At 36.1% G+C, this 13,409-nt stretch overlaps 1 protein-coding gene across 1 annotated transcript in view; it reads left to right on the top strand.

The window, feature by feature from the left end:
- LOC126480718 (uncharacterized) overlaps window positions 1-8,508 on the top strand; it is a 180,692-nt gene extending 172,184 nt beyond the window's left edge. The window contains exon 22 of the mRNA XM_050103973.1: window positions 2,063-8,508. Coding sequence (XP_049959930.1) covers window positions 2,063-2,161 — 99 coding nt within the window. The 3' untranslated portion in view covers window positions 2,162-8,508. The remainder of the gene's footprint in view (window positions 1-2,062) is intronic.
- The last annotated feature ends 4,901 nt before the right edge of the window (window positions 8,509-13,409 follow it).

Below are 13,409 nucleotides of genomic sequence, written 5' to 3'. Positions count from 1 at the left end.
TGAAAATTTAGTGTGTCTGTAAAGGAAATACTATTCCAGCACTTCCAGTTCTCATCGAGTAGACATGATACCAGAAATTGAAAAAAATTCCCAGATGGCTACTAGACATATAACAGATTGATATTAGCCTATGCAGAAGTGTAACAGAGGTTATTCTTCTAAAAACCTGTTGTGTAAATGTAGAGACTTGGTAGGTAAACATAGATAATTTGTATTCAAAGGAGACTGTGTGACAAATCTTCTGCCACCATTGCATACCTTGCGTATAGATGCATAAGGTAAGAGAAATTAGGGAAAGTATGGTCAGACATTTTTCTCTCATTCAATATGCAAATGGAATAACACAGAAATTTGTTAATAATGGTACAAAATACCTTCTGTTACACTACAGTGGCTTGAGGAGTACTTACAGGGAGTAAAAAAAAAAATGTGTGTACTACGTTTAGAATGTTTAGGGGAGATAGAAAAAAAGCTGTATGCACCATTTACCCACTAGGGACCCTTGAATATTTTGATGTAGTGATCTTTACAGGCTATGTCCAAACAGTTGCTTTAGAGATGTTGCTGAAAATGTCTTCTGCTTACAATAATACACAGCTCATATCTGTATGGTAAATGATTGTTTAACTTGATCAAAACCACATAGTGTTCCACGAATGGCTACAGTTTAAGGCAAATGGGCAATCAACTCTTCTGGAGTATCTATTGGTGTGTTGTACACCAAATGCTTCAGCTTCCCTAACGAATAGGAATCCATACGGGCAAGATGGGAGAACATGATGACTATGGTACATCCCTGCCAATCCAGCAGTTGGGCAAGACATTGCCTAAATGTTCTCTGACATAAATAGCAAAGTGTGGTGGGCCTCTGTCTTGCTGGAACCATAATCATTGCCTGACTAGGAGCAGGACATTCTTTGACATTTCTGGTAGTACTTCACGGAGAAAGATAGGGTAATATTCTCTGGCAACGTATTAAGCAGAAGATACGGCCCAATCAGGTGTAAATGAATAATACCAGCCCACACATTTATGGTAAATTTCTGTTGATATTGGAACACAAGAGTTGCTTAAGATTTTCCATCTCTCAGACAGGGTTATTGTGGCTGTTGACTATTCCTTGCCTTGTGAAGGCAGTCTCATTAGTAAGCAAAACTCAGGGATTTTTACAATTTGATGTGGACACCATTGGCAGAATTCTGTGCACTAGGGAAAGTCATCAGTTGATAAATCTTGTGCCTTCTGATATTTGGATGGATGCATGCCTGACTCCTGCAGGATGTTCCAACATTGGTGTTGGAGGTATTTAGTTCCTGTGGATGACATATTGGTGTTGGGGTTGCCCTCAGTTAGCTACAACACAGCTTCCTCAAACTGAACAGTTAGCACACTGTGAGGTCCACCAATTTTCTTCTCACTTTAATCTAAGGAATCCCTTTTCACAAAGAGGACCATCAAGTCTCTGAAATGTGACATGATTTATTTGATAAGCTCTTTCATGGAAAATATTCTGCGTACAGATAGCTTGCTGCTCTACTGTTGCACCTTGCCTCCCCATAACTTGGTTAGAGTGTAATCAGCCCTCAAGAAACTGCAAACATCAGTAGAAACTTTCATGTAAACACAACATAACAAAAGCAGTAATAATGTTATTGTATATCCAGGAACATGGACACTGTTGTCAGTAATGAAATCTTACCCTTACTACCAATAAGGTATAATTGTGTTGCAAATTTGACTCCAGTGTCAACATGTTGTACATGTAGCAGTCAAAACAGCTGTGAACTTTGTGTCAAACCCTTGAAGGACACCTGGGAAACGGTACACCTATGATATTTATGTCACATAACAAAAATGTTTCTCTTTATGTCTTACAGAAAGCACTAATAAGATCCAGCTTTTTTTAAAGTCACAATATCAAGCCTCCTTTAAGTCTGTAAGTGCCTTAGAATACAGGGCAAAAACATAAATTTTTTCTTTGTTTGACATACATTTACTTGTTAAAAATGTCTTATATAATTTTGTTACTCACAGAAAACTTATAGAATGTTTTCTTTTTCAGTCTGAGCTGCATGAACTGGTTCAGAAGCTACAAGATAGAATAGATGCAAAAAGTCACCGGAAAAGTCAGCCAAAACATAGTGCTCCATCTCAGAAATAACTAGTCACTCCAATTTCTTACAGTCTTGTAAATATCAACCATTAGGCATCAGTCAGTTGTATTACTTACATGTCTTTTGCTTGCTGAATCCCTGATAGTAGTCCATTTGTGAAATTTTTGTTTTGTAGTATTATTTCCAGGATGTGTGTATGTTGTGCTTTTCCTAGAGTAGATCATTTTAGCCTTGCCATTAGTTTTGTGATCATGTCAAGTATCTTAATACTCTCCAGTTTCAATGCTGTTGTTGTCTTTTCTACAAAAATGTCAAGGGGTGAGCTTGACATTGAAAGTTTTCTCTGTTACCAGAAGTCAGCTTGCTTCAGCATTCCATTACTCATATGTACCAGTACTGCAAACAAAACATAGCAGAGTCATTGGGCAGATGTTACTGTAATGTTTCCCTTGTGGTAGAACATATTATGTAACACGCTCCTGTACCCAAACAGCTTCCATTTTGGATCAAAGTCCTACAGTAACATTTAGTCAAGTATAATATGTTATCAGGTCTACTTATCAACCACTTCCCATAAACAGTACTGAGTTATGAGTGCTCAGTCTGCTTTCATTGTAGCAAAGATCACAATAAAATACTATGTGAAGGTATTTAGGCAAGTGTTATTACACATTTTAGAAATTGTGACATGTTTGGCAATCTTCAGAAAGGGATAACAAATTTTGTTATTTTTCGACTCCGTGTATTGCCAAGGGATAAAAGAAGAAAATAAATAAATGAAAATGACAAAGAAAAGTGGGCTTGCATCCACTGGGTTGAGTGACCAATTTCTTAACATTTTTGATATAACCCTACTTTTCTTTGGAAATGTAAAATTAATTGGCACTGCTTACATTGGCTTCACAGGAACTAATTTCTAACAGATGTGTTAGTGACAGTGGACAGTAGTACCATAAGAAAAATTTATTTGATTAATTGCCAACAATATAGTTGTTCTTTATATCAGTAAATATTTCTATATAGTATTTTATTGTGATTAATTTCTGATTGCGATAAATAAAATATGTAATTATTTGCTACTGTAACTAATACCCCACAGGTATTCAGATACCTTGGGCTGTTTTATAATTTGACAGAAACATCACAGCATTTTTAAAGATAAGCTTACATGTAGATATGCATATACATGACAGTGCTAAATATTAGTCACATCTGCCGATGTGTAAAAATGACAGGTGAACACACCTAAAATGACAGCCATAGCATTCCACAGTATTTATTTGTTTATCTTAGTATTGAATTGTCTAGGACACACAGTGAAGCACAACTGTAGCTTCCGTCAATAGCTGTTACAGCTAGTGAGCCCTGAAATAGTTTTAGCACTTTGCCCTCATCCCACTGTCATATGAATTATACTGCATTTTAACTATCATTTTCACTTCATTGTATTAACCTTCACTGCATTCTTTATGACTGATATGGCTTCTTTGCCCTCACTTCCTTTTCATTCTTCCTTCCCTATTTGACACATCTAGTCTTCCCTATGGAAAGTTCCATGTTGAAACTGATACTTTGTGAGTGACGTGGTTTTGGCAGTAATAGTATTGCTAGAAATAAGTGCTTCTATTGTTTCGGATATATGGATGTCCTCATTACTATTGTATACTTTACATCATTTGTCACAATTCACTTTCATTTTTTCCTGCCTTTGTTTTATTTGACAAGTATTAAATATGACCTTTTTTTCATGTGACTGTTTCTTGATAGTTGTTTCTTGGGTAATTGTCAGTCAGTATCGGATAAATGATTATTTTAAATGCTTCCAACATCTTCATACAAAGACTAGTTTTCCATGCAGTATCTGGATGTGTTCCATGATATTGCAGCGTTCCTTATAGGTATGGTATCCATAAAGTTAGATGTACGATCTGGAAAAGCTTTAAAGTTCTACTTATTACTTTACTCACATAAGGTTTATGTGTTCCATTGTTTCATGCTCACACATATATTTTGAATCTCTTTTATGCTCATGGTCATTGAGAATCCATTTAAGATGAATATTCTTTCAATGTTCTTATTTAGAATGACATGTTGAAAAACCAATCCTATATTGCTTATAGTTAGTTATATACTTTCTTATTCTGAAATTTTTCTTACCTTTTTTTCATATACAAATTTATATTTTTGTATAGGACGAATTGCTTTTTGTAAGTTGAATGGTGTATAGGATTAGCCGTGTTCAAGGTGTTTGATAAGTTACTCCCTATTTTCAAATAATTTATTATGAATTAAATGGTTACATTAAAACTTGGTCATTGCATAGTAACATTCAGGTTTTGTATGATGCCAGCTAAATTATTACATAAGGCCAGTACTGACATCATGTTTTTATAGCTGGTTCAGTAGACTTTCAAGTGTTGCTATCAACATGTGTGGTACAGATCATTCAAGGGTACAGTGATGATTGTTACTTCCATTTCATCCATGTCTTGGTGCCTGATGGCAAACCTCTTCCTTCATCCACCCCCAAAGAATAAAATTACAACATATTACATGTGGGTTGAAGCTGGTCATTTGTGTGTGCCATGGCTGCAGGCCCATTGATCTGGAAAATAGTTGTGTAACCACTAGTGAGCTTTATTTGAGAAATGCTGTGAGCATCACTCTGCATAAAGCAATGTTGTCACAGTGAGCAGTCACTGACCATACAGCATCTCCATATATCTTCCACCATACATTGTTGTGTGGAAGCACTGTTATGATCTTGCACCTCACTGCTGTCTTGGGTTCAATTCTAAACTTTTGACCACTAGCTCCATGTTTACCAATTGTATATATTGTTTGAATAATGATATTCATTCTTTGGAGCAAAGGGATGTAGCAAACAACAACTGAATTGCTCTTTGTATTGTCTTCCTTAGAGCTGTTTGATTTCATAATTAATTGTTATATAATGTTGATTTGCAATTCATGACCTGTAGACAGTGGAAATCATAGGAATTGGACTGGACAGTCTCAAACCTAAATGTAATATTTGGTGAGCTTTACCTTTAATAATATGTAACAATGAAATCAGCACTTGTATGTAACAAATGAAAAAATTGCAATATCTAGGACAGATGGTGTGAAACAAAAGACATCAGAATTCGAGAACAAGTGAACACATTGGTTGTAGCAAAAGACAAGACAAAAATGGCAGTAAGTTGGGGGGAGGGGAGGGGGGGGGCCACAGGGCACAGATCTTTCTTGTCCCAAACTAGGTAAACTTTTCCTACCCTCTACCAGCTACACATCTTTTCTCAACTTTTTCTTTTATTGTGCCTTGCCTGTTACTTCAAATGTAAGAACTGCCTTCAGAAAAACCTTGTAATCTTACACAGATTTTCTCAGCTAAATTGATTATTTCGAAGTTTCTGGGTTTGCAGTCACGTTAACGTCATTTTCCTTTCACAATATTTTGATAGCTTCCTTAGTTGTCTTCATCAGATGTAGAGTGCAGATTTTTTATGTTTTGGCATAGCTATTTTGGTCGGTCCTAAATTTCTGTTATACTTTGGCCAAGGACAGCATGGTCCATTCACAGTGTAGTTGGAGTTCAAACAGCAACCAGCGAGATCTGCTACCAAAGATGGCTGGGGAAGCTGTCAGAATATTGTGGAAGGAAAATGGCAACATTAACTTGCCTGAAAACCCAGAAACTTGGAACTTACTGAAAGCTTATTTCTCAGTACTTTTTGCCTTTACATTTTTGACAGCCATATTATAGTTGTTGTATATTAGTCTTAAATTTCATTAGTCTTCATCTTTTACTTTGGTGTTCATTTTATCAACTCATTTAACCCTCTGTCTGACTTTTAATCTGAGGGTGTCCCAATGCAATTCATTCAGAATATTATGTATTAGGATGAGATACAAAGGCAACCAAATATTTGTGGGAAGGTGTGAAACACTTTCTACAAGCACTACTGAAAAGTCCCTTGTGTGAGCATGAAACAACAATGGAAATACAATTCTTGATAACTATCTGATTACTTGTCTGACAGAACAAGTTCCACAGTGTATTTGTCAAAGACTCCTATTTCTCTGTCATAAAGAAGATATCTTGTGAAAGTTCTGTACATGTCTGCCAAAAACTGTGTTGCTTAGAAAAGGATCATCTGATTATTGTACTTAATACTCAAAAAATTTAGTGTTTGTGTTATTGTTATTGTTGTTTTTAATTATTATTTATTCAGTATTTGTAATGTAGATTTATAATTTTGTATCTGATGATCTGTCAGCAAGGTACACAAATATGTTGTTTCTATATTATACACATCTGCAAGATTGCAATTTAATGTGGACCGAAAAATTTGCTAAATCTCCCTGTTTATCATTGCATTTAAGGTACAGTTTTTGAGTGTTCAGAAGAAAGTTTCGCACAAAAAAAAGATTTTAAAATTTGTAGTGAAATATTTTTCATTTTTATGATACAGTTTGCTATGTGCCATGCAAATAGTGTTGCATAAAAAAATACTATAGTGTATTGTTATATGGTTGTAACATACAACTCTTTTGCATATGGAAAATGTAAAACTAAAATTGTTGTGTTGAAGAAATTTATATCTTGGTGATGCCATAAAAAAAACTTACAATGTAAGGATGCATAGAATGTTGAATGTTTTTAAAAACGGGTTGAACAAAATTATCACTGCCATTAGCTTTTAAAAGAATTGTGAAAAGAGAATCTGCATTCAGAATGCATAAATCTAAATTTTCTGATTTGGTTTCTTAGTCTGTTCGTGTATTGAATATTAGTTCACATAAGAACATAAATAGGAACAGTATATAAAAAACTTTAATAATACTGGTTATTTATTTTTGCAATGACAGGTGTGATTTGTTTTAATGAAGTATTTCAATCTGCTTTTTGTACAGAATTGAAATATGTACTGTTTGTTTAATATTTTTGATGAAACATCATTGTATTTATTGACAATGTTTCAGACATGTATATCATTTGGATTAAAGTTTTACTAATGTAGCACAATGTGGTATTTTAAGGAAAAAGTAATTTATATGTACAGAAATTACAAATGAAAAATTACTTGTAAGCTTTTTTATATTTATTTTATTTAACTTATTTATGCACAATTAATGTTTTCACTAATTCTTGTGCTTAATAGAAAAGTACATCATAATTTGTGATCAGCTGCTATTTTGTTTATACATGAAGTTCCATATGATGCAGGCATACATTAATGCTTTACTTAAGGACGGGTTGGAAAATTTGACTGTTATAAAACATTTTTGATTGAATTGTAAATGTTTAGCACCTTAGTTTTGTCTGTTTAAACAGTGACATAAATGGCCAAAAATTTTGTATGACTGCTTTATCACTATACTTTTTACTTTTTTGTGAAGGAATAGTCATTTCAAGTTCCAGCTTTTCTACTATAAAATATCTGGTGGAAAACAAATTTTGAGAAATTGTAACCAAAAGTTTATTTAATATGAATTCTGCTGTTCTTTTATTTTGCATTTTCAGGCTTTTATCTTTCATTACAATATGTTGTTTGTACAGTTGTACCTCATTACCATTTGTACTCTAATTGATGATCTGTCTCCATATCCTATCCAGAAGTTCATTGTAAGACAATTAAAGAAAAAATATATATGTGTCAAAAATTTAACATAGAAGCAAAAGCATTTACATAACATCATGAACTTGTACTGAAAATATGTCTGCATCCTATGTGAAATTGTGTTTTAAGATTGATTTGTATTTCCATCAAGACATGCAATAACCTAGCACGTTTTTGTTTTGTGAATTAGCTGTTGTCATCAGCCTCCCTTTCCTGTTTAATAATGTCTTCTCCAGATTCTGTGTAGCAGAAGTATTAAATGATTGTACAAGTGTTAAAAGTGGTACATTGGAACCCAGTAGCATATCATTTTTCCTCCTCTGAGTTTGCTCTGTAATGTTGTGATAAGATAAATGTTTTATTTTATACCTCAGTGATGTAATAGCAGTTAGGAACTACATAACCAAAGTTGATACTTACAGAACTACATAAGTGTAATAGTGTAGCAAATTTGTTTTTTCATAATACATCATTTAAAAATAAAATGTCTTGATTGTTTATACTTGTCAGTTTTTTGTGTCTGAGTATATTAGCCATGATACAATATAAAATTAGTGAATTAATAAGTTATACAATGTATATTGAACATATTACAATAGAATGTTATGTTGTCATAATATCTATAGAGTTTGTGTCAGAATGCTTATGAATTCACACACCCTGTTCTGTAAATCCTGGAGAGCCTTCAGGGAAGTAGAACAAGTCAAGCTGACATTAACAAGCAGAAACAACCATTGTTGGCTGCTTCAATAAAATACACTTACAACAAACTCTTCTTGTACATGCATACTCTGCAAATGCTCTGTGAAGCACATGGCAGAGGATACATTGTATGATACCATATGTTAGGATTTCTTTCCATTTTAGTCACTCATGAAGCACAGGAAGAATGACTGCTTAAATGCCTCTGTGAATGCTGTAATTATTCTAATATTTTTGAGCCCTACGGAAGATACACACTGAGGGCTACAGAAACTGATAATTACTTATGTCATTACTGATTGATTCATCATCACCCAGGCCAAACTGCTAAAGATAGAAACTTGAAATTTATATCGGATGTTGATCTTATACTGTAGGCTTCGTTTAACCTTTAAACTGCTCTAGATGTGCCAATGTGTGCACCTTTGTACCTGCCCCTGTGTACTCTGAACGTGTTTACGTGCACCACCATTCCTTCTACCCGTTACTCTGAACATGTCTACGTGTAGACACATTCAGAGTACCAAGTAGGACGACTGGTGGCACATGTAAACACGTTCAGAGCACACAGGGACAGGTAGCAAGGTGCGCGTGTTAAGACATCCAGAGCAGTTAAATGGTTAAATGGTTGTTTAAAATTACACTCCTAAAGGGGTGAAGTAGGGGTGAATGGTTTTTTGAAAATGTCTATTAAGGAAATTTTGAAGCTATAAAACTTTGAATTTAATAATTTGTTTCTTGGTAAAAAATACCTGTTTTAGCGTTTTTGGAAATTCAGCCATTAAGATTGTAAAACAGCAGGCAAAGAGTGTGTGTGTGTGTGTGTGTGTGTGTGTGTGTGTGTGTGTGTGTGTTAAAGTACCACTAAAGAATTTTTAAAGCTAGATCTATGAAAAATGCTATTTGGGTTCTAAAGAAATATGTGTTATGAGATGAAAGCTTCCATGTAAATATCACCGCAAGAACTCAAAAGGCAGGATTAACAAAGACCTCTGATTCCAGTTACAAGATTTGCTTTTTGGTCAGAAGTACATTCTGAAAAAACCATGCTTCTAGGACCTTAATTAATTTGAAAAGTTTAAATGACACGGCAATTCGTGAACAACATGAACAACATAACATGCTAAGCTAGTTGTATATCCAGTGTGTCCCGTGAGGAATGGTCAGTATTTAGGGATATTACAGGCATGGCCATTCAAAGCAAAAAAAGACTAGTAAGCAGGGGCACTAATATTCATATTGTAAGAGCTATGAGCACTTGTTCAGTAAAAGATATGAAGATGAAGCAGTGCTCATAGCTCTGGTGGTGTGCACTTTAGAGCCCATGTTTACTGGACATTTTTTCTCGTTTTGGTCCGTACTACCACCTCTCAAAATAATGAAAGCTAAGAGCTTTCAGCAGAAGAGGTTTAACAGTACTCAAGATGAAGTGGTGCTCATAGCTCTTAGGGTATGCATTTTAGTGCCTAGTTTAGTAGACTGTTTTTGTTTTGAATGGTCGTTCCTATCATATCCCTCAATATTAACCATTCCTACTGGGACTCTCTCTCTCTCTCTCTCTCTCTGTGTGTGTGTGTGTGTGTGTGTGTGTGTGTGTGTGTGTGTGTGTGCACGCGCGCACACATAAGCATAGCTCTCAAACTAATCCTATTTCAAGTTAGTATGTCACGTGTTCCTAGGTATGCTGTCCACCAGGAACAACACCTTACCTACTAAAACATCTGAACGAGTACAATATCATATATATATATATATATATCTCTCTCTCTCTCTCTCTCTCTCTCTCTCTCTCACACACACACACACACACACACACACCCCTGAACAGCTGCATTGTGCTGGCTGAATACGTAATGTAGGTAGACTAGAGCAAGGGGTTTTGTCAGGGGGAAGGAGGGTTGGGGAAGCGTGACTGACGGCTTGCAGGGAGGTAGCAGGTGTACAGGATAGGAATGTAAGAGGGAGAGGCAGTAGGTGCAGAAAAGGGATGTGACACACAGGTGCCAGCCCTGGTGAGTTTGTGCAGCACCAGATGATGATGATGATGATGACACAGGGAAGTGGGTTGGCAGGCAATGATAGAACAGAGGAAGGAGAGACTGGGGAAGAGTGTGTGGGTGCAGGATGAAGTAAGTTAGGGTCCTGAGACAGGCTGGAGGTGGGTGGCGGGCTGGGGGTTTGCAGAGGGGGAGGCCAAAAGCATTATGGGAACAAAGGATTTTTTGCAAGGATAACTGCCATTTGTTTACTTTAGAAAAGCTGATGCTGTGGTGAAGGAACCAGATTACTCAAATTGTGAAACAGCCATTGAACTCTAGCATGTTGGGCTGAGCACCATGTTCTGCCACTGGATGGTCAACTCTGCTCTTGGACACAGTTTGGTGGGAGCCATTGATTATGTTTGCGGCTGGTTGATGATATAGCTGATATTTGTATCACGGGCATTTGGCCGTGGTCCAAGACACAGTTCTTGCCTAATGTCTTGTCTTCAAATGCTGCAGACATGGCTAGAGGCTTTAATGATTCAGAAAGCTATTATGGACTAAAATAAGCTCAGCACGCCAAACTGTTTACATGTATCCACGTAACAGAGGATTCGAGATGTCATTAGACTGCCGCCTGTGGTCAAGAACTCACGCCAATGTATGCTGTGGAGCTTGTTGTGGGGAAGAGTGGCACTGTTTGTTTTATTTAGTTCTGGGAAGGCACACAACTTGTCTAATTCCAATCCGTCTTCTTGTCTCTTGAAATTGTTTTTATGCTTTTATATTTTTATGGTCTTCTGTACATCCTAGCATATTAATTATTAGATCTTTCTTAAATCACAGTATTGGAGAAACTAATTCGATGGTTTCCTGTGTTATATGAGCAAAATGATGGTGTGGATGTGGGGAGCCCACTCAGTGCACTTGTATTTAATTGTTATTTGGAAAAATTTGAAGAAGCAGCACTTCACAAGGTAAAGAAGAAACTCTCTTGTTGCTTTCGTTACATGGATTATACTTTCACTATATGGCCTCATGGAGAAAAAGAACTATCTGAACTCATTAATCTTGTAAATGACATTACTTCTAATGTAAGAAGATAAAGGAGGTCGCATTTCACTTATGGATGTACAGGTATTTCGAAAATCTGGTACAACTTTAGGCTATAATTCTAGTTTTCATGTTTTCACACAATGCTCGGTTCATGAGACCATCAGACTGCTGCCTAAGATGGCGGAGTTGTGTTTATGTATGATATGGAGCTTGTTGTGGATGAAGTTTGTCCTGTTTTGTTCTATTTAGCGGTAAGGCCCACAACTTGTCTAATCTCAATCCTTATTTTGTTGGAATTGTTTTTGTGCTTTTGTATTTCTGTGGTCTTAGTGTAGTAATCTGCAACTGATGATTTATCGATCTTGACTGGGTGACAACCACACTTGTCTTTCTTAAGCCAGGTGTTAATGCTTATTTTTGTAGTTCCTATGTACACATGGTTACTGTGGCACATGGCAGGTGTATGTCCTTCACCATGTTCAAATATACACGCAAATTTCTTGTTGGTTTGAACACTGTATTAATACATTTTTTTTTTTTTTTTTTGTCTGAGTACTTTGCTGTTGCAACCCATGTCAGTTTTAAAAGATGGAAGGAAAATGTTTCCTTTAGTTGGTTCTTTTCCTAGAAACTCTAGACTTTTAGGATGTAGTGCCCTATTTAATTCTTTGTTAGAGCCGGCTTTTGAAGGCTGTTCTTAAATGATCTTGCTCATCTTACCAGTGCTATGGTTCATAGATTCTTTTAGCCCATCTACCATTGTTTTGATCACTCCTCTTTTCTGCTTGGGATGATGATTAGAATTTCTGTGAAGTATCTACCCACATACACAATTTTACATTTCTGAACATTTAAAGCAAGTTACCAGTCTTTGCACCACTCTGACATCTTATCAAAGTCTGACTGAATATTTATACAGCTTCTTTCAGACGGCGGGTGTATGTCTTTCACGATGTTTAAATAGTCACCCAAATTTCTTGTTGGTTTGAATACTGTATTAATATCGGGTTGTCTGAGTACTTTGCTGGTGCAACCCATGACGGTTTTAAAAGATAGAGGGAACTGTTTCCTTTAGTTGGAACTGATTCATCCATAACAAGTCTGAGGTTGTTATTAATGTCTGCAAGGTCAAATAATATGCAATAGAACAGCAAGGGTCCCAACACACTTCCCTGGGACACACCTGAAGTTGGTTCTCCATCAGAAGATGACTCTCCATCCAAAATAACATGCTGCTTGACACCCCATATGATTGAACTTTTGACTATAAGCATAGGTGTGGTACACTGATCTAACACTTTTGGGGAATCAAGAAGTACTGGATCCACCTGACTAGCTAGATCCTGAGCTTTCAATATGTCATGTGAGAAAAGTGTGACTTGAGTTCCACAAGATCAAAGTTTTCGGAATCCATGATGGTTGGCGTAGAGGAGGTCATTCTATTCAAGATATCTCCTTATGTTTGAGCTCAGAATATGTTCTGCGACTCTACAACAAATTGATGTCAAGGGTACTGCACAGTAGTTTCATGGATCAGTTCTACTACCCATCTTCTAAGTGGGTGTAACATGTGCTTTCTTCCGACTGCTGGGCACAGTTTTTCGTATGTTATAAGAATGGCTAACTCAGCCACAAATCCAGTATAGAAGCATAGGGAGTTATTCAGTTGTAACAATTTCAGCTGTTTCTCAACATTAATGACACATATATTGGCTTCACACACCTTTCCAATGGTATGAGTATTAAATTAGGGCAATTCTCCTGGGGTCTCCTTTGTAAAGGAACATTTGAAAACAGAGTTAAGCATTTCAGTTTTTCTTTGCGGCTCTCAATTTCAGTTCCTATCTCATTTGCTAGAGACTGGACACATCTTTCTACCGCTTCCCTTGCGGCGCTTTTAACATCCTGTTTCTCTATGTGTTGGTTGATTC

This window comes from Schistocerca serialis, chromosome 5, assembly GCF_023864345.2.
Source record: "Schistocerca serialis cubense isolate TAMUIC-IGC-003099 chromosome 5, iqSchSeri2.2, whole genome shotgun sequence".
Lineage (NCBI taxonomy): Eukaryota > Metazoa > Arthropoda > Insecta > Orthoptera > Acrididae > Schistocerca > Schistocerca serialis.
This window is presented reverse-complemented; position numbering and strand designations above follow the sequence as displayed.